Source organism: Lytechinus pictus, chromosome 3 (genome assembly GCF_037042905.1).
Source record: "Lytechinus pictus isolate F3 Inbred chromosome 3, Lp3.0, whole genome shotgun sequence".
Taxonomy (NCBI): domain Eukaryota; kingdom Metazoa; phylum Echinodermata; class Echinoidea; order Temnopleuroida; family Toxopneustidae; genus Lytechinus; species Lytechinus pictus.
Genome location: NC_087247.1, coordinates 47,223,791 through 47,250,627, shown reverse-complemented (window position 1 = coordinate 47,250,627; position 26,837 = coordinate 47,223,791). Strand labels below are relative to the sequence as shown.

Here is a 26,837-nt window from a genome sequence, read left to right as displayed (position 1 = left end):
ACAAATTGACAAGAAAAACCCCCCACCCAATCAGTTAAAGTTGGTAGTAAAAATAACAAGTAATCCCACAACAATTAAGCAAATGCTTGATTCATTAGGTAAGTCTTTAATTTATTGTGGAAGAGCTCTCTTAACTGGAAAGACTTAATGTCCAATGAAAGTGCATTCCACAAACGGGTACCTGCAACAGAAAAATGTTCAATGTTACTGTAGCTGAGTAGCTATCATGTTTAGCTCTTAATGAGTAATGCACATCTAGGAAAAGTTTGACAGAGTTGGTTTGAAGGTTTTATTAGAATATCCACATATCGCAGCCATTTAGGCTGAATTGCATTGGATTTACAAAATATAACAATAAAATGATACCATGATATAGCAATCAAACATTATAAATATATTATTTACAAATAAAAATACAAACAGTTGTTTCAGTTTATTTGTGTTTTAGTTATGTCTTCAGATTTGCAGCTGAAAATTGTCTGAATTCAAGAGTTTGATTGGTTAAGATAAGTGATATTTTAGGGCTTTTTTATGTAGAACATATATACAATGATTCAACTATTCAGATATTCTTAAGCTTTAAATTGCTTTTTGTAAAATATAGATTTCAATACTTGCCAGAAATAAATATTGTCTAAATCTTCATACAGAATTTCTTAAACCTGGATGAAAAAAGAAATTGATGACTCGTTGTGTTTGACATAATTATACTAACAATACAGTCAAATGATAAAGTTAAACATGTATCTTAGGTTTCAGTTTGATGAATATGAGATACCCTCCAACATGTAACTGACCTACCTGCTTCTATTTGTACATTTTATTTTTATTCATCAGAATGGAAACATCTAGTGCTTCATCTGATCAGCCACCAGTAGATCTAACTAGGTCCTTACCACTGCCCAGCAACAGGGTGTCATCCTTGTCCACCCAACAGACTTCAGCAAGTGAACTTGGACCACATTCTAGAGCCAATAACATCCCATCTAATCGAGTAAGTAGAAGGGTTCATCCGGATGAGACCCCGAGATCCTCAGTACATCACTCGAGTGGAATCAACGCTGAAAATAGAAAGGTACAACTACAGAACTCTCAAGTGCCTCTGGATGACAATCAAGGTATAAGGTTGCAGGAACTGAGAGGTTCAGCATGGGGAGATCAGGCTGGCCAAGAGACTCTGGAAAGCAGCAATGTCCATCCTTGTCAAGTTGCAATGGAAAGGAGTAACGAAAGGGATGCCCATGGTTTTCATCACTTCACAGAAGATGATATTGGACCAAATTCTATAGCCCTTTTGAAAAATGGAGATATGATCTTTAGAACAGAATCAACTCATGTTTCAGGAAGACACTCGAAAAGCCCACCAATGCAAAGACAGCAGCAGCACCACAGTAACATTACTGCTAGGAGACGTAGTGATGGTAACAAAGATTGCAGTCTGAGACAGGAAAAGCAGCTGAAGGTACCTGTAAGGAAACCCGAGATCCCATCCACAGTATCAACTCCAGTTGTTCCATCTAGCAAAAACACTTCTCAAGATACAACAGAGTTACATTATGCTTCTCAACAAGACACACACTGTTCTACAAAGTCCTGGGTCAATACCCACAGTGAAGTACCTCCACAGGGATTAAAGGTACCAACTGATGCAAATTTCTCCTTTGAATCAGATTATGCAGATCTACCTCAGTCGCTCCATGGCAGCAGAGTGCCACCTTCTTTGCCACACCATCCATTCCTTGAGGAAAACTTTTCCAGAAATGTGCCTTCACCGAGAAGATTAGTTGAGCTACAACATGGGTTGTCACAGACCCATCCCGTCAGAGACTCGAACAAACAGAATGTGTATCATATCCAAGAGTCTGCAAGGGGACAACTCAGCCAGGAAGCCACAATAAAGATGTCTAAAGTTGTTGTAAAGGACATAAAAACAGTGAACGAAGACAGCGGTATCAATAGCCCTGCCTATGTGCAGCCTTAGGCCAAATCACTTGATAGCACAGATACCTCTACAAAATTGTCATGTGTGCCAAAAGTAGTAGATTGTGCCTGTTCTTACATTGAAATTCAGATGCAGTGGAAATTTAGTAAAATTATTTCGTTAGGATTTTCAGTTATTTACATTATCAAAAACATTGTTTTAACAGGTTTTTGGAAACTAGTAGAGTAGTAAGTACTCCAACCATATAAATGACAGGAATCAGAAATGCAAGTACGTGACCCCAAAATTAATTAAGGTCAGAAATTTACTTTATTTTATCTTCTGTTTTGAAATTGTTCGTTATATAAGGAAGCATTTCATGAAAGGACTTTTATGTTTTATCTGACATTTACCATAGTAACAGTGCTTCTCTGCCAATCAAAATCAAGGAAATTTGTCAGATCCGACAACTTGTTGGACAATGTTGATGAAATACTCCCCTAATTTATCAAAATGATTTTCTTTCTTTTTTTGGATAAAGTATGAATAAAGGTACCTGTAATCAGTTTGTTAAAGCTCATGGCTGTATTAAATGAAGAGATTATTAAGTAGATACAATTTATATTTACTATTGATAGCAAGTTGATGTAATATGTACATAGACTTAAAATTACACATCATTTTAAAATTTGTCGGCGGTCATCAGAACCGTCGTGTCACACATAAGACAGTGCAAACCCATTGCAGAGAAAATTGACTTCAAAGTTTACTCTAATTTTCACACTTAGTTCGCAGCCTTGCAACATATTCATTGCTAGAAAAATACATGGTTGGAAAGACCAAGACTAATGCTTGACATTGGTATCTTCATTTTTACACTAAACCAAGGATCAGATAGAATATCGCAAATGAGCTACATGCTTGTAATTTCGGTTTGAGCGGTTTAGATTTCCCCTACAATACAAAAACGCCATAGGGGATGCAACAACCCTGACTGCGATTTCAATGCGCGCGGTCAATCAAAACTTTGTATCGCTTTTTTTCACTTGCAAAGTCAATGCAGTACGACGGTTTGGCCGACTGCTCATTTGCATATTAAGTGTGCGCAGCTGTTATTTCCTTTGCTACAGTACATGTTTCTAATGGGATTTGCACATTTTATCAACAATTGTATGGCATCTCCATGGAAATCCCCTCATATCTCAGAAACTATTAAAAGATAATTGCTGCCTAGAAATTTAGTTATGAACAGAATAGGACTGCTTTCATTTCCTGGGAAAATCTCAAATTCGATTTTTCAACCAAAATTGACTGATTCGACGGTTCGGATGAACACCGACGAATTGATTATATGATATTTCCTATTTCTAGGTACAGATTAGTAAAATATAAACTTTGTATGAATAAGTGCGTGAGTTTCCTTCACCTATTGCTCAGAGTAAATAGGAAAATTTCCCTTCCACTATGTTTTATTGCATTTGAAATAAAGAAGTATGCATCCTGTGTTATAAAGTGCCTTGAATTGTGCCGTGAAAGAAAACAGATCTCTATTGTAGGAAGAAGTGGTAAGTGGTTTAGTATTTATATTTCATAAAAAGAATATGCTTCAGATGTATTGCTTGTAAGATTTAATGCCTTTACCATGTCAAATTTATTTAGTATACTCCTTAAAAATTCCTTTTGAGATTTTACTGTGAAATCAATGTGTGGTGCAAGATGCATGAAGAAATTTTTGTATTTGTATATATTGTATATTTGTAAAGTTTATTTATAAATGTAAAATAAAATAAATTTGTTTATAATGGATTCTTGAGTGAAAATTGAACAATGCCTATATGTTTCTATGGGAGCTTAACATTAAAGATTCAAACAATTCAAAACTGCAAGGCCACATATGGCACAAAAATATTGATGTGCATGAAAGTTTTGGGGTTAGTTTTGCTAAACTGCATGTATGATAGATTGACACAATTTCAGTGTTACTATTGCAATATATTTTAGCTGGAAAATGAAACATGGATTGCAAGTCATGCACATCAAAGTTACACTATAGCAACTTGTAAAAAAGTTGGTAATTTTTGCTCCATTTCAAAGACCTTTATTTTACAAGAAAGATTTGTTTCCCGATTGTCATGAATATATAAACTTTTTGAGTTGTGCACACAAATATGGTAAATTGTGTAATTTTCCAGAAATTTTACATTTGCAAAAAAAATATTCTATTCAATTGGCTGTGCGTCATTGAATAGATTACCATGTTCTTGACTCGTGCATAATTTCTACCGTCACAATCATATCAATCTATACATAGTATTAATAATCTAATTTTGCCCTTCCTCCTCCCAACATCCATTAGTTAGTACCTACTTTCACCTCTCTATCCCCTTTTCATTTCTCATCTCTTTCTATCTGTTCTCTTATTCTCCCCCCCCTATTTCTCCAATTTCGGTCCATTCTTTTTCACAAGTGGTCACATGGATGCCATCTGCTATTTTTTTATTGCAGTATTTATGATTTTCATTTTTTCATTAAAAATCCTTCAAGTTTCATGGGAAGTATCAGTTCAAAATAATATTGTTGCACATGTCTATTACAGAAAAAGTTTTTCTTCCATCCGTTCAGTACTATGTATTCAGAATGATAGAATCCCTGCAATCACTTCCAACTATAAAGCCTTCTACATAGTGAAAACATTTGATAAAATATTTGTTGATCAAAAAGCATCTTTATTACACAAAATGGTACAAAATTGAAGAATAGTTCAACTCGTTCTTTGCATATGGTGAAAAAATCTTCTGAAAAAAGTATACATGTACAGTATATATACACTAGGCAATGATAGAACTTTTACAGAAATAACTGATGAGATAATCAAGTATTATTACTCCTACCCACCCATCCCCCCCAAAAAAGGAAATATGCTATAAGACATAATGAGGTTTGCAAATAAACAAAAGCTAAGCCATTGGGAGAATCTGAACAGCCATATATAATATAAAGTTCTTTATGCATTCTTGAAAGTCTACCCAAACAAGTCGGTTTGAATAAATTGAAAAAAAAGAGCATTAATGCTGAAAATTTCATCTATATTGGATATAATGTATGTTGGTTCACACCTGCTATTTTTCTTTATTTCATATGAAATACTTCCTTTTTATTCCTCCGATCAGGTAAGACATGGTTTGAGTCAACCTGGAACATGTGTGATTGCTAATCTTGTATTTGGACTCAAAAGCAACATACAATATAGCATATAATAAAATACACACAAATAGTGTGACATTGGCTCTTAGAACTGTTTCTTGAAATCCAGAGAATCTTTGATTTTTCACATCCAATTTGAAGATTTTCAGCGTATAAAATTATTGTTTAATCTTCCAAGAAAAGAAAAAATATGTTTCATACATTGTCACAAGGCCAAAATAGTGTGTAGAAATTTGATAAGGCTAAAAAAATTGAGGAATGATTGAAGTTAGGAAATCAATTAATCGTGATCAATATTACACATCACATTGCATAGCAAAGAAGATTGGTACTGATAAATCACAATTACTACATTAATCTCTAGCTCATATCCAAAAATCTTTGAATGACAATAAACATGCCATATTTGTATAAATACTTTTTTTGCAATTTGCATCAGAAAGATGACTTTCAAATTTTCAAGTTTATTATATTTGTTATTACATTTTGCCTTCAATCATTTTGTATGCTATATGTATATGGACATCAGGAAGTGAGAAACTTTGCAGAAATAACATTCAGCATATGAAGTATATCATCATTCTAGCTACACACATTGAAAATTCAGTTAAGAGCAAGATATATTCACAAATGTGTATAATGCTTTACCAGTCTAATTTACCTAAAATTCACTCATATTCAGCTGTTCAAATATATTATCATGCAAACCCATTTTACATGAGATAAAATCAAACTACAAGAATATATTGCTGCATTAATGAGTTTATGAAAACAAAACCCTAATTCATAAATAGATGTCATGGCAACTCTAAAACTAAGGCACATTGATAAGGAGCTTACCAAGGCTGAAGTAATTCATGTGATATTAACGAATAATAGCAAGGAAGACTCAAATGGATATCTGGATTACACAAACCACAAGCCATGTCTAATCCCCTGCACATGTTCTGGTATGTCACATTGGCCACTCATGACCACCTTGAATCACATTTCTGGGGAGTATTCATGAAACAATGGCTGATCTTAACTGACAAATTTGTTATGAGTAAATCAGATGCAAGAATCTGATTGCTGAAATCACTATTAGTTTCATGAAATGCTCTCCTGGGAAACACTTACATGACAATCAAGTTATATATTATATTACTAGGTTCAACAGTACTCTGTTAATTAACAATGAATGAAATGATCTACTTCAACGGGTCAATTCCTCTGGGAGGACAAATCCCAAAATAAATTATGTACAACACATCTCACAAGGTGGAAACCATCTCTTTAAGTCTTTGTCATCCTCAGAAGTCACCTTACTCATCAGGGCAACTACTTTTATACCAAATTTTACACCAATATGGGAAATATCCTCTGGAGTTCTAGAACCTGTATGTTTTCAGCTTGTTGGGGATCACTTTTCTGGATCTTTGTCACATTTCATGAAACTTGTTCCAAAAAAAAATATACAATTGACATAAATGTTTAGAGTCTGCATTACTTGATTGGCTGATAGCAGAAATTGACAGTCATTTAGATTCATTATAATAATTATTTTAATGAAACAGCACCATATTCCAATACACTTGTTTTAGCTACTGAAATCAACACATTTGATTGAATAATAGATTCATATTACATGGTAGCATTTGTTGACAAGTTTAATGAAGCAAGGCACTAACTCATACTAAGGCACTGTTCTGATAAAAAATATTGGCACTTTAGTTTGTTTAACATATTTAATATCTTTAAACACATTAAAGGCACATGTATTCAATTAGGTAATGAAACTTGGTGTGTTTTTTTCATGCTTTATAACTTGAGATAAAATTGTCTTGTCATACCTTATATTTCTCAAAATGCTAAATGCAGAGATGAAGTCACTATTGCTCTGAGAATTAAGGATACCATAACAGAGTGTACTAACATATCAACCATGTCTTTTTATCCTTCAGAAAACAGGTCATTAGATTTGAGATACACTGCTTTGTCACTCAACCTATATAATTTTTCAGGCATGAAATTTGTGTATGATGATCTTATTATAACAATCCTAGAGCAAGCAGACTGCTCAAAAGTTAATACAAGCAAGTGGAATATTGTCATGTACACCACAAAATAACCAGAAACAAAACACAAACCCTTTCTCACAATTTATACATAATATACACAAAGATGTGTAATAAATAAGGTAATATCTCTCTTCAACACATACATTTTATCTATAGGAAGGTTTTGCATGGTACAAACTGATCATGTTGGAAGATGAGGAGGAGGCACTAGTTTAACATCCTTGAAATATGGATGTGAGAGAGCTGTCTTGGCTGATATCCTCTTGTCTGGTTCATAGCAAAGCATAGACTGAGGATGGAAAATAAATACACATTCTTATTATTTGTACAAACCCCGATATCAATAATCAGATAAATCCATACTTGATTGCAGTTTACATTACTAAATTACTGTGAGAAGAAGAAGAGCACATGAAAAGTACAAAATTTTCCAAAGGTTTATCTTTCTAGAACATCATACTGGTAATACAAAGTAATGCAATTGAGTGCAAATATAAAAGAACCAGTCTGAATGGTTTCTTGCCAGTAAGGAAAGATGCATGTTCCATGACGTTGAATGGGCATTCCATTGAGTGAATGAATGCAAACCTTTGTGTTATGGAGCCGAGGGGATGTTTCATAAGAAGCTATTCATACTAAAAGCAAAGTACATCCATATTAATAACTGAATAAAGATGTGTTAAAAAAATATGACCCTAAAGCTTTATACTCATGTTGAAAAATATAAGAATCTCATTTGAATAGCAGCAGATAATACAGTAAATTGCCAATTCATCTACTCTCAACTTGTCCACTCACCACATGATCTACTTTTATTTAGTCTAATGCCATTCCTTTAATCAATATTTCGTCTAACAACCATTTGGTCCATTAAGCAATTAACCAATTGGTCTAATCACCATTTCATCTATGACCTTTTCGTCTCGTAACCTAATGGTCTAATATCCATTTCATTTTCATTAATTTTGCACAATTTAACACTTAGTCCAATTAGACCAAATGGTATATGGACTAAATCGCTATCGGACGGAATGGCATTAAACTTAATGAAAGTAGACCATGTGGTGAGTGGACGAACTGATGGTAGACCAAATGATAGTAAACGAGTTGGCAATTGGATGAATTGGCATTAGACAAATTGGAAATAAACCGATAATATGCCTTGTAAATCAATAGTAAAAATCTAACTGATCTTAGTGTATTTCAATTTAAGCTGTGCATAATTTTTCTGAACAGGTTTATTAAACAACTCCCTTGTCTGCACGCAAAGCATATCATTTTAATGAGTTTTTATAATTTGAAAGACACTGAATCTTCTCCACAGTGGGTGGTGTAAAGTGTCTGATCAGTTTGTCAATGGCATGTATATATTTGACCGTTCGGCAGTCTGAAGACCTGTTAAGAATGCATGTAAATCAATCTATTGGGGTATTTTCATGTTTTGTTGTCAATGGCATCTATTAAAGAGCTAACTCTCTCCAGTAAAGTACACAAGAACAAAACTACAAAAATATCATGCTTCAAAACTAAAATCTAATTTACATTGTTTGAGAGTAGTAATTTGAATTTCTGTCAATTTTATATTCACAATACAATTATTTGTCTTTTGCAGTAGAATGTTTTACAAATTGCATATCATTATAGCCTGTTTTTTACAAGGCTGCTTATGCTGCTATATCAGTACATACCTTGAGTAGGTCCTTGCCATCTTTATTGAGCATGGGGACTATCTTGCTGAAATCCTGAGGTGACCATCTTGGGAAACTGGTTTTGTAGTCGGGTAGAGAAGTGACCCCAGGCCAGAGTTTTTCATCTGGAGTGCCCATTGTCCGGAATATCCTGAAGAGCTGGTCAATTTCAGAATCACCCGGGAATAGAGCTCTCCTTGTTATCTTTAAAGAGAGAAATTGAGATAAAGACAATTACCTCTAAATCATTCAAGGTAAAAGCATGAAAAGGTTACTGAATGGTACAAACAGTTACCCAACTTTATAAGAATTCTAATAAAAAACCCAAATTATTCAACTAGTGACCAAATATTAATTATAATACGGTAATGATATGGATGAGCTCAAATGTGTACATAATACGTAAAAGGGCGGATTTTAACAAGCTATGATTTCAATTTGGCCCTTGGCAGTTTCCTAGAGTCTTTTTATTCACATTGGTTTAATAAATGAAATTTGAACTTAAAAAGAGTTTCAATTTTTTTTTGAAATTCTCCAATGGAATGTTTCAATACAACTTAATAGCCATTACATTCAGCATATAAATTTAGGAATTAATTTGAGGTGATCTATAAATTTCAACTTAAGTTTTACTCCATGTTATATATAAACATTGCTATTTCACATCATGTAAACTACTTTACCATCACAATTGTGTCTATACACCCTTTGCATACCATTCTTTTTATGTTTAAACTTGATACATCCAAACACTTCCAATATAAAATAGACATACAACAAAAAGAGATAATAGAAATCACATGAAATCCTTACCATCTCTACAAAGATACATCCTATACTCCAGATATCCACAGCTGTAGAGTAATACCTGCAGCCTAGTAATATCTCTGGCGCTCTGTACCATAATGTGACAACCTGGTGGAATAGGGAACATCAAGTTAACATAATGGACCAATATGTGAAAATCATGAAAATTTATTAATCTATTACTATACCCTTTTTTCAGTTACAAAATAATCTAAATATTTTTTATTTACGTTTTCACAAAATATAATTCAAAGTTTAATTAAGGAATGTACTTGCAGCAAAGAATTATTTCATGAGAACGTCTTTACAATCAATTGTCACCATATAATTGTAAATCTAGTGCAAATCATGAAATCTGAACTGAGAAATAATCACACTAAAGATAAGAACATGTGAGACGGTGTATTTTTACTGCTTGGGAGACCAGGGGGCCGTTTTATAAAGCCGTTTGAATGACATTAAGAACGACTGGTGATCCTTTCTTGTGTTAAATGATATTTACCATTAAATGTTCATTGGTGATTATGAAGCACGAAAGAAAGTTTCACCAGACGTTCTTAAAGTCGCTCTTAACTTACAAACAGCTTTATGAAACACCCACCTGATATCTCGTTGGAATGCCATACTTATTTACCTTATTTCTGAGCAATAACAAATTTTCTATCAGAATTATTTGACACATCCAGTATTTTTCTTATTTAAATAAACTCCTGGATGGTCATGTTATTGGCTTCGGTTGAACTTGAGATATTTACCACACCAGGGCCCCGTCTAACAGAGAGTTGTGATTGATCCAATCAACCACCAACATCAATATCTAAAATGGCTGTGTGTTCAAAATATTATCTAGATCTAATGTATATTCATACATTAATCATTTTCTTGGAAATTTGACATGCTTGTCTTTGTTTACATAAGACATTATGTAAATTCCTGGAGAAAAAAAATTATGGCACTGATGGATTTCATATATTTGAGGTTGATCGGATCAATCATATCTTTGTAAGACGGGGCCCTGGCATATATCTTCTAATTTCACATAACTTAGCTTATATCTGTAGCTTCGCAAAAAAGAAAATTAATAAAAATATGGCCATGTTAAAGAGAGAGCAATGACCATGATCAAAAGCAAAATAACAAGTTTATGTACGCAAGACCAGTGATCAACTTTAGCATCAGTATATTTAGATGAAAACCACTCAAACTACTTGAACTGACAAAAAAGGATGAAGCTGTGAAGTCAAGGACATTTACTTTCATGCTGTTATGGCTACAGACAAACCAAGGCCTACCTCATGAGTATATGTCCTGACAGGAACCCCAAATGCTCTTGCTAGTCCAAAATCAGCAAGTTTGATACGGCCTTCTGCATCAATGAGCAGATTCTGAGGTTTAAGGTCTCTGTGAAGGACACGGTGTGCATGGCAATATGCTATACCCTGTAGAAGTTGCTGAAGATAACTCTGCAAAAAAAAAATATTGGATAAGCTTTTGACACTGTAATGTATAGGGATTTCCAGGGCTCCCTTTTCTAGTTTCTAGTGCTTTTTTAGCCTTTCGGGGGCTAAATCACCCCCTGCCCCCATGTAATTTTTCCCTGCAATAATCATATAAGGCTAACTCTACAATATGACAAGCTCAAAAAAATTATTGATTGTAGGGGTGGCAATTGAAATTCCCTAATTTTCAAGCTTTCTTCTGAAAGGTTTTACTACAGCTAGAGCACAGCCATAAAAGAGATATGTATTTTGTACTGAAGTGAGAGACACCGTACCTTGACTAAAGCTGTTGGTAGACCAGATGGAGGGGCAACATCCATGTATTTTTTTAGATCCTGGTTCATGAACTCAAAGACAAGATACAGCTTCTTATCACTGTGCACAACATCATGTAATCTATGCAGTCATAGAAAGAAAAAAAAAACAAAGAAAAGTGAAAGACATTTTTCAAAAAGCTTTATGAAAAACAGAACATAAATTGACTGGAAGCTAGATTGATTCTCAACTCCAATCCTAAATACTTATCCTTATACTAAATGTATAACTCTGCCACTGCCAGGTCAGAATTACATACATATCTTCTAGAAATTTCAAATAATGACATACTAATCTTTAACCCCTAAAACAGATCTTCACCATCATTCACATATATTCACGTTATATGAAGCCAAATTTGTAGTCAATCCCACAAACAATCATTTGGTTATCACAAGAGAAAGACATTTGCTCTCATGACCCCAACTCTGATCAGATCTTCCTCACTCAGAAGCATACATGAGCCAAGTTAAAATTAAAGTTTTAAAATGGTCCTCTGGTTCCCCAAAAATAAGATATACTTCAATGTATATCACGACCTCAGTTAACTTCACATTATGATGTTATGGCCATCTACATAATCCAAGTTTAAAGTTGGCACCCTAATTGATCCTTGGTTATTGCGAGTACAAAATGTTTTAAGGTTTATAATGACCTGCAAGGGTTCCATTCACAATTTCTTTGATGCTTACATGACTGAAGATGGAATTTATAATAGGATTAACAAATAAAAATGGTGAAAAACTGCCTACTTAACCAGTAATAATTACTTTCTGAATATTTAAAACAAAACTTTGAGGCCTTTCTGAATATCAAATAAATTTGTGGTGTAAATTACAATAATAATAATAATAATTTCATATACCGCAAATTGCAAATTGCCTCTAAGCAAAAGGAAATATGAAGCGAAAAGGAAATAGAAATACTTTGCACTACAAAATGTTAAAAAAAATCATGAACAGTGCTTATTAGCTGAAGTTTCTTGTTTAACACAAACTGCTCTCAGCATATAAAAGTAAAATCAGAAATAAAATATTACTAGAGTACACTATATGAACACCAATAATATTAAATTAAAACAGCAACTATAAACAAAAAAGCTGAAAATCACATTCATTTCAAATAAATGTGAGCAATGTGAGCAAAGTGGCAAGAATTTCTTATCACCATTCTCATCTAATAATGTCATTTTAAAAATTAGAACCATTAATTATTAATGACAGATTTAATATAAAGAAACATTTTTTTAAACACATACACTAAAAAAAATACCATCGTTCTCTAGATAATCATTCTAATTGTCAGAATAGATTCCCCCTATATAGAATGAGTATAATTACTTGACTATGTTCTTGTAGTCCAGTTCTTTCAAGAGTGCAATTTCTCTGATGGCAGTACTTGGGACACCTTCTGATTCACTGTAACAAAAGAAAAAACACAGATAATCAATGAAAAATAAATCAATTTACTTGTATGCATGCCAGTTCTCGTCTAAAACATGTATACAAGGAGAGCCAACGAGGGATGTGTATTTTGTCAGTCTTTTCTTATTCATTGAGATTAGAACCAGTATTGAAAATTCCTCCATAGATTTGTACGTATGCAACTATTTATATCCAAGACCATCATGTTTGTTCTTGGTTGTGGGGTGGGGTTCCACATGGCTTTAATTACACATTAAGGAATCCATCTCCACAAGTACACTGTCTAACAATGAGCACTTTTAGAAATGTACGTCCACATAGTGGACTGGTACGAGATGACGTCATTTTTTGGCGTTCCATATGCCTCAGGTCCTCACACACGTCCACTATCAGAATGGAGAACCTCGCCACATCCATTTTGCGGTTCTCCTAAATCATAGTGGACGTGTACGTGACGTAATTTGGACCGTTCAAGCCCAGCATGAAGATCAACCTTTCCCTTTTAAAACAGTTTTCAGTGACTTTTCAAAAAATTAATGTAAGTTGTACGATGCATTATGTTTATCATATTTGGAATTGCTTTCTGACCTCCAAAATTTATATCGATATATATCCTAACTCGAGGAAAAAGGAATCAAAGCAAGTGAAAGGGTACGTGTGCACAAGTTGCACTTTCGCATCACCCGACCGGGTCGCCAGGCGATGGTACGCCAGATCTTCCGGGACGGGTAGCGTGTCATGACCCGCTGGTTATCGCGCTGTTTCACGTGGACGTACGTACACGTCGAGTTAAATCTAAAGTATTCGCAATTGTAGTAAACAAGGGCAGACGACGACTCAAACGATCAGACTGCTACGTCGTTCTCGTTCACTGCTCCTAAAACTCTCCAGTAACAAGTGGAGCACCTCTGGCAGTCTCACCTGCAACATGCAATTCAATATAGCAGCAGTGCTGGCTTTGAAAACTACTATAAAATAATGATTCACAAAAAACACCATTCATATAATGATACAATACTATGTTCATTGACAATAAATGGCATTTGACCTTGATCATGCGACTTAAGACTTGTCAGTGATACTTTATTACCCCTATATCCACATTTTATAAACTATGTCAATAAACTTTGAAAGTTATGACAGCAATCTAATAATTACCTCCAAAATTGCAAAAGTTCATTGACCTTAAATAACCTTTGACTTGGGTCATGTGACCTGAAACTCGCATGAGATGTTCAGTGATACTTGATTACTCTTATGTCCAAGTATAATGATCTACATGTAGATCCATACACATTCAGAGTTATGATGGTCATTCAACAAATACCCCCAACATGGCCAAAGTTCATTGACCTTTGACCTTGGTCATGTGACCTGAAACTCGCACAGGATGTTTAGTGATACTTGATTACTTTTATGTCCAAGTTTTATGAATCAGATCCATAAACTTTCGAAGTTACAATGGTAATTCAACAAAAACTCTAAACATTGTCAAAGTTCATTGACCTTAAATGACCTTAGATCTTGGTCATGTGACCTGAAACTTGCACAGGATGTTCAGTGGTACTTGATTGCTCTTATGTCCAAGTTTCATGAATCAGATACATAAACTTTCAGTTATGATGGTAATTCAACAGATATCCCCAACATAGCCAAAGTTCATTGACCTTTGACCATGGTCATGTGACCTGAAACTCGCATGAGATGTTCAGTGATACTTGATTACTTTATGTCCAATTTTTATGAATCAGATCCATAAATTTTCAAAGTTATGATGTTAATTCAAGAAATACGCCCAACATGGCCAAAGTTCATTGACCTATGACCTTGGTCATGTGACCTGAAACTCGCACAGGATGTTCAGTGATACTTGATTACTCTTATGCCCATGTTTCATGAATCAGACCCATAAACTTTCAGAGTTGTGATGGTAATTCAACAGATACCCCTAACTTGGCCAAAGTTCATTGGCCCTAAATGACCTTTGACCTTGGTCATGTGACCTGAAACTCAAGCACGATGTTTAGTACTACTTGATATACCTTATGTCCAAGTTTCATGAACTAGGTCCATATACTTTCTAAGTTATGCAGTCATTTCAAAAACTTAACCTTCAGTTAAGATTTGGTGTTGACGCCTATAGTCTCACTCTGCTATCCAGGTGAGACAAAAATGGACCTGTGTTCAACTAGTTATTTTTTTAGTTGTATTTCAAAATTTAATAAAAAGTAGGTAAAATGATAGATAGACTTAGGTTTATTCACTCATTCCATGTACAAGATATACAAGATAAACTAACTCTAAAAGCTTCATGCACTGTCGAGGTCTGGAGGTGATGGAGTGATCATGAACCTCAAATTACAATTAAGACCAGAGTCTTCTAAGTTCTAGGCAATTGCTCAGGCCGATAGAACTGTTATTTGAAGATTATTTGATGGAAACAAATGGTGTTTCACAGTCCCAAAATAGAAAATCCATGTTTCATCTTTAAAAGGCTTCAACAATGTACACACGCACATGAGTAGTTGAACAATTTTTTCTGCACTGGGTGGAATGCAGAAATCCTTACTGTAAAGTAAGGAAATCGCCCATTATCGTTGCAGATTTGTGAACATTCATATTTGCTTGGCTCAAGAGCATGCAGACTGTTTGGAAAGCATTTTTTGAAAATGAATCATTAAAGGCTCATTCTGGGCCTGTGAATAATAATTTTTTACCAATGAAAATTTCTTAATAGGCCTACTTTTAACTGCCAAAGCGAAAGCCCATAGGACTCGAGAATTGATGAGTAGGGTCTATAAAGATAATTTCCCCATCATCCCCCAGCATTTGCCATCACATCACATGAAGTCCTAATAATCTCTGCTGCTTTCACCATTGGATGACAAGCAATTGATGGCAGAGGTATGTGCTCTAAATAGCCTTCAATCTATAAAAATTCTAATGTTACCCCTCAGGGTCAAATTCACTTTTTTGTATATCCTTACTTAGGTAGCATTCTTGCCAATTTGAGGATGGGGGGGATCTAGATCTAGATGATAGATCGAGAGATGGTGGGCATCATTAGCTAATAGTTGTATTCCTTGCATATATCATTTGAATAGCGTCAACAATTGCACAGAAAAGCAGGTGCTACTACCGCTAGATGCGCTTTTGTACTGCCACTGGTTTCTTGCCAATGAAATCAAGCGCAAGCATATCCTGCAGCCAAACTTTCATCTGCTCATTCGAATTACTTTCACTGTTTCAAAATTCACTCAATTTCCTTTTCAGATCATGCAGATCACTGACAGTCCAGAGTCACTGTCAGTGTGAGTCAGTGAGTGAGAGACATCCCACTCTCATCAATCAGAATTTTTTTTTAATGTCTTCCGTCTAAGTAAGTTTAACTCCAACCTCAATCAGGTTAAGTGGCATTATCGTGAAATTGGGAACTAGTTCCTATTTTCCACCGGACACTTTTTCACAAGACATGCCCAACCTTCCTTTTCGAGCTTCCTCACAAACTGCAGCTGGTGCGCTGCTTGTAAATCCTTCAAAGAGTTTAGATAAAAAAGATTGATTTTATTGCCGTCTTTTCTCTACTCGTTGAAATGGGAACCAGCATGGAGAGTAGAGTAACCTTGTTTACTAGTGAGATTTATTTCGATTCTGAGAGATAAATCCAACTAGTAAGCTGTCTTTGTCAACTCATGGAAATGGGAATCGGCCTGTATTATTCTGAAGAATTTTCCATTGCTGGTTCCCATTTTCATGAGAAAGACAGATTACTAATGAGATTTATTTTGTCAGTGATGAATCTGACGAAGTAAATTTCACTTTTAAACCGTCTTTATCTACTCATGAAAATGGGAACCAGCATGTACAATTCTTTGAGAATTTTCCATAGCTGGTTCCCATTTTGAAGAGTAGATAAAGACAGATTACTGATGAGATTTATTTCGTCAGTAATGATTCTGACAAAATAAATCTCACTAGTAAATTGTCTTTATTTACTTGTGAAAATGGGAACCAGCATGTACAATTTCAGGAGATTTTCCATAGCTAGTTCCCATTTTGAAGAGTATAAAGACAGATTACTCAGGTGCAGATCCAAGGGGGGGCCAGCCGGCCCCCTATTTTGGGGCAACCTGCAGAAAATAAGTGTCTATTTTAACTTGTGAGAACGCTTAAAAATATAAAGAAAAGTAAAATTGGAGGTATTATACCCATGTTTAATTTACGGCCTCGAAACAGCCGGCTTGACCCCCATAGGCCTATTCGCAGTGGCACCGCATTCTGTTGGTTCACATAAGCACACCACGCTACCGCGCCTGTGCGTTCATCAAAGACTGCACATTGGTTTCCTGCACGCCATCAATGGCCGAGTAGCTCTGCATAGGAAGATTACCATATGCGCTCAGGTAGGCCGTACAAGTAAGAAAAAGACATACTAGTAGCCCGATTTCGACATGACGGGAAAAAGGAAGCAACAGCTCACACTTTGACAGTTTTTCCCCGGATTTTTCACACAAAAAAGTTTTTTCCCCAATTTTCAACAAAGTTACAGCTAAGTGTTAGTTCAAGGACCACTATGTCCATGTTAATTGAGATACGCAGCTTATTTCTATTTAAAACGTGCTTAAATTTTCAAGTTTCAGATCAGAATATTTAAAAAATTCCTGCTCGCGCAAAATCGCATTATTGATGTATAAAGATACCCAATTATTCATCTTTTTCATGGTTAAAAAATCATGAATAGTGTCCTGTTTTGAGGTCTAAATTCTCTATTTTTTTCCACTCACGCTTCGCCCTCGCATCAACTATTAATATAATTGTTCTGTTCATGGTTTCACAAAGTGCTTTAGAATGTCCATTTTTAAGGTTACCTTTATTATTATTTATCTTTTTAAATCAGGGCAAATGATATAAAACAGCAATTTAGTCAATCTGTTTACCCTGTATAAATATTTTTTGATAAATAAATATAGAAAAAATGTATTGTTGAAATATTCATATTTTTCATGGCTAACTGCAAACAGTCCTTAACAGGTCTATTTAAATTTTTTTTTAAATTTCTGCTCGCGCTTCGCGCTTGCAGTAATAATCTAGTTAAATAACCATTGTGTTCAGGATCACAATCATTGCCCGGAACGTTCAATTTTCGGAACAAATTTCCAAAAACTTTAGCTCCTGCTTCACGCTCGCAATATCTAAATAGTCTATAGGGCTTATGAGGTTAAAAGTTATAACTAATGATGTTTTTAAAACATAAGGCTAAGAAGTGACTGTTAGGACTACCTAGCTAAATAATTATTATAATAATAATAATTATTCATAATCATGTATTAAATGCTATTAAAGGACTACCCCTTCAAATAAACAAACAAAATTCAATTTTACGCGGCCCATCAGGGAATATATGGGTGAAAAAAATTTCGCCCCCCCCCCCCCCTGGATCCGCCCATTACTTAAGCCCTATGTGATTAAGACCTTTTTCATCGGTGACGATTCTGACAAAATAACTCTCACTAGTAAACTGTCTTTATCATCTCATGAAATAGGAACCAGCATGTACAATTCTAAAGAATTTTCCATAGCTGGTTCCCATTTTCACAAGTAATGTAAGATATAAAAGTTTATTGAAATGATTCATCTCCAACAGAGTCCAAGCTCCATAACTTAAGACTCTAGTCTTAGATTCTATATCTTGATTGTGATTTATTTCATAGGTCTGGTGAATCCATTTTGTAATAATTTTTTTAATGTGTGAAATTGGCAGAGTGGTCTTGAAGAGCAGGGAAATGCAGGATAGATTTAACTTCTGGATTAATTACAAAATGATTACTGACGGAGATCAATGCGCTACTCTCTTACATCGTTTACAAAAATAATATGTCTTCTCTTCAACCTTGTGGTGATAGCGGACGCCGCTGTAAACTTTTAAAGGTCGTGTTATGGATGGAGATCACTGCGCCACTCTCTTACATTGTTTATAATGATAGACATCTTCTCTTCAACCTCGTGGTGATAGCGGACGCCGCCGTTAACTTTTGAAGTTGGTATTACTGACAGAAATAATTGCGTTACTCTCTTACCTCCTTTATGATGATAGACATCTTCTCTTCAACCTCAATTTATTTGTCTTTGCAACTTCGTCGGGAGATGATTCTTTTATATTTCTTCTTGGACATCAAAAGTTCATTTCTCAAGATAGTAATAAATTGATTTGAAAATGCTAGCTCCCCAAAACATTTTAATAACATGTTTTGAATCATCGCGCGTGCTTGCGACTTCTACTACATTTTAATTGCACTTGCGACTTTAAGATGATGCGTCGTACGAGATCGAGAGATCATTCCAATAATTCTAAATCGCTAGCACCTAAAAATACTTATAAAAGATGTCCCGCCGATCGTTCATTAACCTGTGATCTATGAGAATTATTTTCATTTTATTTTCCTTTGCGACTTTGCTCGGAAGTTGCGTCTTTCGTTTATCTTTCTAATAAAAATTACTCGGTTTATTTTAAAGTACTGCTCAGTAACACCTCAAAACCCCTTTAAAACATGTTCCAAACGATCGCGCATGTTGGCGACTTCAATTCCAATGCATTCGTCTTTGTGACTTTGTCAGGAAGATGCGCGCGACCGCGAACAAAATTTTTATGTGTTCCTTTGTTTTTAAACATCGCCGATTCGATTTCGATTTTAGAAGCTGAACTGCCTATCCGATTTTCGATCTGATTTTTGATCCGATTTACAACATTAAATTAAACCCTTGCACGGAATCGTTGATGTCATCTGATAACTTCTCTTGTCCACGTCCACCCATGGAAATCTGAGCCCGATGAATTAGAAATGAGGAAAGAGGGAACCAGTGGCAGTGCCGTGGCGGTTGTGTGACTGAAGAGCTTCGCATCATAATTATGAAGCATTTTACATCAATTCTATTGAAAATCGCCGAAGGCGAAGTGACTAGTGAGGTTTCTTTACTTTTTAGTTTAACTTAAGTTTAACGTCATAACTGTCAGTGTCATATCGCGTTGCAGGCGGTAACGTTAGACCTAAGTTAGATTATAGATCTAGGCCTAACGTTAGACCTAGATAAAAAAAACAAAAGTTAGAATAATATCTAATGTTAAAAGTTAATACAACTAGGCCTACCGTTAGATAGAATTGTAGGACAAATTTGATTCAGTGACCAGTTTTTAAAAAAAAGCATGGAATGGCCAGTTAATTTTAATTTTTTATGCTGACTTAATTCAATACCTAGAGTTAGAGTGTAACGTTACAAAGTTACAAATACAATAAGTAGGCCTAACTTAGGTTCAATCAAAAATAAAAGTCGTCTTTGGAAGAGTTCCTAGCCATGCCGACATCGACAGTCGGGCATTCGAATACATGCGTAGGCCGATAGGTGGGACTACACAAAATAATGCTGGACACGTCAAACATCAACACCAACCAACCAATGTCATCGGACCAGCAAGACAGAACAAGGTATTTAAAATACCAAATAACTCACGTATCCAGTCGTATTTTCTTCAATGCGACGGTTTTTCCAGATTTCAAGTCTTTTGCCTTGTAAACCACTCCATAAGTGCCTTCACCAATCTTCTCAATCTTTTCAAAGTTATTCATATTTATTGTCTTTTAACTCCATATCGCAGTGACCGTACCAAGATCCATATAAGCCGAGCAGCTTGCTCGATATGCTTTGTCAGTTTTGCCTTAATTTGCGCGGCAGAGCTCGGGCGCATTCGGAGCTTAGCTCTCCGCTCAAATCGCGAAAGACATTTATGCACAACAAACGATGGCAAAAGCTCCTTGTGTTTGTTGCAGACGACAAATTTCTAGTTCGCGCACTTTAAATCACGTGACAATTTAAACTGCCATTGATTGGACGAGGAACATTTTCGCCGGCTCTTTGTGCGCTTGTGATTGGCCTAATATTTTCTATACCGCCAAGCTTTTATACATGTTATTATGATTGTCGGCAAAATAGGTATAATTATGCATTTTAGTTTGGAAGGATAATTGAAAAAATTGAACAGGCTCGCCTAATCTTCTTGTGTTTTTGTGTCCCTAATTCCATTCAATGTCATTTTATTGTCCACATGGAACTTCGTTTTGTAATTTGTAATGAAACATGACATATTAACATAATCACATGCATAAATTATATATAATCATACAAATTGCATTAAACAGCGACATATACAAGAGAAATTCTTCAGGACAAAGAATGGGCGTTAATTTGTGATGGACAGGCAGGGGCGTAACAGGGGTCGGTGGTCGGGGGGGGGGGCAAAAGCAATAAGATTTCCCGGTCATATGATCATGGTATGAACAGGCAGTGATGAGGCAAAATTTTGAGGGGCCAAGATATGACGTATCGGGCAACATTTCTAGAAAAAAAATGTGAGTGAGCGAAGCGAGAGAGCAAAAATTTTGACATTTTATTACAAAAATCCAATTATGTGATAGCTTTTGACATAATATTCAGAAAATAATATCATATATCACCATTCTCTCTTTCCTTTTCTCATTTGGTCTGTACGGCGCCACTGAGCAGGATTTTTTTTAATTGTGCGTGAGCATTAGGGCATAGATATATGCCGCAGTAGGGTAATGAGTAAAAAAAATGAAAAGAAAAGAGGGGGCACAGTATGGCACGCGTGGCAAAAAGTTGCTTAATAAAAGTCCCGAGCAAGCGAAGCGAGCGAGAAAATCCTTTTTAATGAGCATCTAGCTTTGAGATAGATTTCGACATGATATTCAGAAATTAACATCATTATCTTACACTTTTCCTTTGCTTTTCTATAGTTTCCTCCCATTCTTTTTTGTTCTTGGTTGTAGAACTTTTGGGTTAATGGCCCAAACCCTTCCATCTGAACGCCAGTGCTATACAGCTGGGGTCCTGATCGCGCATGGATATATATATATAATTATATATATATATATATATATATATATATATATATATATATATATATATATATATATATATATATATATATATATATATATATATATATATATATATATATATATATATATATATATATATATATATATATATAGCATTTACACAACAGATTAAATAACGTACTAAATTTTGAGGGTGCACAACATAGCAAATGTGGGAAAATTTGTAAAAAGTCGCCAGCGAGCGAAGCAACCCAGAAAAAAATTAGCCTTTTGAAATGAAATTCTAATTATGTATAGTAGATTTTTATACGCCCGTCCTACGGGACCTATCACGATCGGTGTCCGACGTCCTTCTGTCTGTCCGTTCGTCCGGCATCCGTTAACTTTTCCTTGTAAATCACTTCAGTTTTTTTTTTTTGGGGTGCATTTCCCTCATGATCGAGGATTTATTGATGAAACAAAATAAAATTCAGCAATACAAAGTATACAAATCAAGGCAGTATCCTCTAGGGATCATAATGGCATATACAATATTATATCAGATGAATTCAAATAAAGTGAAATAGTCTTCTTGGTAGCCTATTGTCTACTCTTTGCATCTTTTCATTTTATCGAAATTTTCCTGCTATCTCTCTTTTAAACACAATATGAATAAGACAATTTTCTCTTCTATCATACTGAGTTAAATTTCTTTCCAGAATAAACTTATAAATACACCATAGAGCTATAACTAAAACGATGTATAAATCCTCATGTTCTAGAATGAATAAACAATAATTTTTATGTCAATTTTTATTTCTTTATGAAAAACATCTTTGATAACTCTCTGTAAATAAAAAAAAAGGGTTCATTTAACTCGCAAGTGAAGAATGCATGGATAACATCTTCTTCAGCTTTACAGTGTAGGCATTTGTTATCGTTTGCAATACCCCATTTATGGAGGTTTCGCTGGGTTGGTAGTAAGTTATGATAAAATTGAAACAGAACTCGCGTAATTTGTTTTCCTGAAGATTCAAGAAAAATCTTTTGAAACATTCGACGTTGTAATATTAATAGACACATTTGTTTCCCCAAATAAACAGTGCATATTTACGAATGGTATCCTATTACAAGACATAATCTATAAAATGATTTACTGTATTCGTTTTTCTTTTTTGTTAACAATAATACAGGGGACTTCCATTCTTTTATTTAGTGGGTATTCTGCATTCGTATTTGTAATTTGATGTACCCATACTTTTGGTATAGCTTGCTGGAGTTTCATATAATCAAATATTAAATTTGCTTTATTTTTCTTCGTTCTCAACACACCAAAAAATGTTCTGTTCTCTTGAATGAGCCGTTTTCAATTAAATCATTTAAAAATAGGATTCCACAGCATTATACCAGTCTCTTTAATAAAACATATTGCCATTAAACATTATACTTTGATTAAACCAAAATCTCTAGAGCTTTTTCATTTTCATGCTCTTTATATTCCAGACATACCTGAGACCTTATCATCATCCATGCGTGCAACTCTCCATAAAATATAGGTATTCTTTTTTCTTTTATAGTCTTAAGAATGGTTTTATCATAGTTACAGTTGAGCAATAACTTTATGCCACCTATCTGATCAAACCAAGCATTACTCATAGTTTTCCATATTACTCTCAATAGCTTCGTTCAAAAATTGACCCAGCCATTTTTTTATTGATTTGATTTGAATTTATTTTTCTTCTACATAACAATATAATATAACATAAATGTAACAAACATATATTGACAATAAATCAGGTATAAATCATTTAGCATAAGATTAATAGCAGAAGATGGATTGCCATAGATATATAAGCAAAAAAATGCTTGAAAAATATGACAAACCGAAACATATTTTAACCATATAATCATATTATTAGCAGAATGGACAATAACAAATTATTAAAGTATCAATTAAGTATAATATAAAAAAGAGAAGAACAAAATCTAACAAGCCAAAACTTGCTATAATATATAATCAAGTAAAAAATCTAAAACTCAACAATTGATAATTTATGTCAGTCATATCACTTCAGTTTAACTTAACCTAAGCTCATATAATTTGATGTGTATAATACTACAATGGATTCCAGGAAGCCTATTGATTTTGATATCAAAAGGTCAAAGGTCAAAGTCAAAGGTCAAAGTCTTTGTTAACGCGATAACTTTAGTTTAACCTAGGCTCATATAATTTGGTGTGTATGATTCTAGCATAGATCACAGGAATTATATGATTTTTAGGTCAGAAGGTCAAAGGTAAAGTCGCCACCTTCCACTTTTCTTGCTTGACCAATAACTCAATTTTCCGTGTTATAGGCGGGCGTATATGACTGTGTTCGCCTATAGCGACACTCTTTTTACATTATATTCATGAAATAACATATTATATTTCATTGTTTTCCATTCATTTCATTTTGTTTTACTGCCTTCTTTATTTTCTTTATTTCCCATTGGCTGTTGAACCAAGAACCCCCCCCCCCCCTGTACGCCATGCAGGAAGGGTCCTTACAGGGGGCCCGTTGTTTAGTGCTTTGGAAGTTTTTAGATGAAGAGCCTCTACTGAATGGGGTCAGGGTACGCTCCCCGGTAGCTGAGGAGATTTAGCCAAAGTATACATTCAGAGGATTTTTACGGTAACCCTTGCCAACTTAAAGCTTTATTTAGGTACAAAGGGGATATGTCTAGCCCTTGGACGTTTTTTCCTGACCTTTATTGCATAAAATTTAGCAATAGACAACCTTCATTTCCCGCTTTGCTTGCCATTTTGTCATCTTTTAATTTATTTCCCTTTTTTGCTTATCATGCTATACAGTGCGTCCCACAAAAAACGAAACCGAGATTTATCGATGATTTATTATAACTTAATCACAAATACAATAGACAAATTACGTATCAATGTAAAGCTTAGAATCTCCTCTTTCATCTGAAATTACTTAGATTATTTCTCATTCACGCGTGAGTGAGCAAAAATAATTTGAAGAGGGATACCAAATGTCATTTGGCGGGCTGTATCTGGGTTTCAAAACGAAAACCACATTTTTTAAATGTTCAATATCTGCTCTTTAATTTGATACCTTAATTACAGAAAAGTGTCAAGAAATAACAAAGTTCTGGTTATTTGAAATAATGCTTGAATTTCAATAATTTCATAAAATGAAGAGGTTTTACATGCTAGCGTTCGAACTCACTCGACACTTCGTTTTGTTGACGATCAGCCATGCATTAAGTCTGTTGTGGGAAACCGGTGAAAACACGTTTACTTAATGAAATTATGGAAATACAAGCATTGTTTCGAGGGAACATAACTTTTTTACTTCTGGACCATTTCTTGTGATTAAGGTATCAAATAAAAGAGCAGATATTGAACATCATAGGCATGTGATTTTCTTTTTTAAATACAGATACCCCCCCGCCAAATGAGTTTTTGGTATCCTTTCTTCAAATTGTTTTTGCTCACTGATGCGCGAATGAGGAACAATCTAAGTAATATCAGATGAAAGAGGAGATTCTATGCTTTACATTGATATGTCATTTGTCTATTGTATTTATGATTAAGTTATGATAAATCATTGCTAAATCTCGGTTTCGTTTGTTGTATAGTATTTCGCATCTGTTCTTTCTCACACGTTCTTCTTTCCTTTTCCCTATTTCCTTCCTTTTCCCCGCTTATCTTTTAAGTTTTCCCTTTTTATGTTTTTTCTCAATTTCTTTTCACATTTTCCCTTTACTTTTAATTCTCCCTTTCCTCTTTTTCTCCCTATTTTTTCCCTTTCATTTCCTTTTCTCCCTTTCGTCTCCCCCCCCCCCCCGTTTTTTTTCCGGGTGAAATCCACCGGGGGGGGCAGCCTGCCCTCCGCCTATTACGCCTCTGTGGACAGGGGGACATCACCACGAGTTTAGAGATGGGGATATCATATCAATATCAAATGCCCCCATAATCTTTCATGATAGAAGGGAAAAAATTCTGCTCGCGTTTCGAGCTTTCATAATACTCATCCTGTTCATTATTCTGGATATACATGTATAAACAAACATTTTGGTTTGCACTTCGCGATCGCATTATGTGATTAGTATAAGATACAAATAGCCTTTCAAAGTTCCCCCTTTCAATAATTATTCAATTCAATTCATTTATTTTATTTCAGATTTTACAATATAAAATGTGAAAAAGATTAAAAAGAGGGTAGCACCTCAAAAAGCTTATACGCTTGTCGAGCAGGGTGCTCCCTCGCCTCCCTGCCATCATATCAGAGAACGACAAGATAAACATAACATAATAAGATAATTACATTGAGACTTTCCATCATGGAAATAATGTACAGTCAATTTAATGAAATGCATACATGATACTGTGTCATATAAAATTTATTACGGTAAACAAACTCCACATGTCTGTTTCAAATTCAAATCGAAAAAATATATACATATATCTAAAATAATATTTGTCAATGTAATTTATAATTAGCGACGGCAAGTGGGGCAATATAGGAGAGATTTCTTGAGATTTCTTGAGGCTTCTGTTAAATCTGGAAAATTTAAACAATTTACTTGAGTTTTTGATTTATTTCAAAACGTATATGTTATCTCTAACAGCGTTTTTACTGTGAATCACTTTTTTATCATTATGGGTTTTTTTTTTTTTGGGGGGGGGGGGGCATTGCATGGGTGTATCGCTCAGTTTAGTCTGCAATCCCCAATTTTTGAGGAATTGATTTTTTTTATATTCAGACCTTAAAATGGTTTTTAAGGACTGCTTGTAGGAATCCATAAATAGCATACATATTTTACTAATAAAATATAATGCGAGCGCGAATTTATTAATTTAATATGCGGCTAAAGTGCCTACATTAATTTTTGTCAAATTTTGCACTCTAATACTGCAAAATTTCTCGCACGGTCGCTCCGCTCCCACGCTCAATCTAATCTAGGGCATTACAAGATTTTAGCCATGGCAAATCCCTACGTTTGCAATGTTATATCCCCTGAATC

General features: G+C 34.6%; 2 protein-coding genes across 4 annotated transcripts in view; one reads left to right on the top strand and one right to left on the bottom strand.

Moving 5' to 3' along the window:
• Positions 1 to 3,727, top strand: part of LOC135153619 (centrosomal protein of 152 kDa-like) — a 32,139-nt gene extending 28,412 nt beyond the window's left edge. For all 3 annotated transcript variants that reach the window (XM_064097212.1, XM_064097211.1, XM_064097209.1), the window contains one exon: positions 838 to 3,727. In XM_064097212.1, the coding sequence (XP_063953282.1) occupies positions 838 to 1,981 (1,144 nt within the window). In that variant the 3' untranslated portion in view covers positions 1,982 to 3,727. The remainder of the gene's footprint in view (positions 1 to 837) is intronic.
• A 603-nt stretch (positions 3,728 to 4,330) lies between these two features.
• LOC135153620 (cyclin-dependent kinase 2-like) lies at positions 4,331 to 20,761 on the bottom strand. Its single transcript, XM_064097213.1, has 7 exons — positions 20,425 to 20,761; positions 12,835 to 12,912; positions 11,455 to 11,575; positions 10,973 to 11,143; positions 9,687 to 9,788; positions 8,874 to 9,077; positions 4,331 to 7,474 (listed from the first exon to the last, which is right to left on the bottom strand). Exons 1-7 carry the CDS (start codon positions 20,538 to 20,540, stop codon positions 7,367 to 7,369), a joined length of 900 nt encoding a protein of 299 aa, XP_063953283.1. The 5' UTR covers positions 20,541 to 20,761; the 3' UTR covers positions 4,331 to 7,366.
• Positions 20,762 to 26,837: the final 6,076 nt, after the last annotated feature.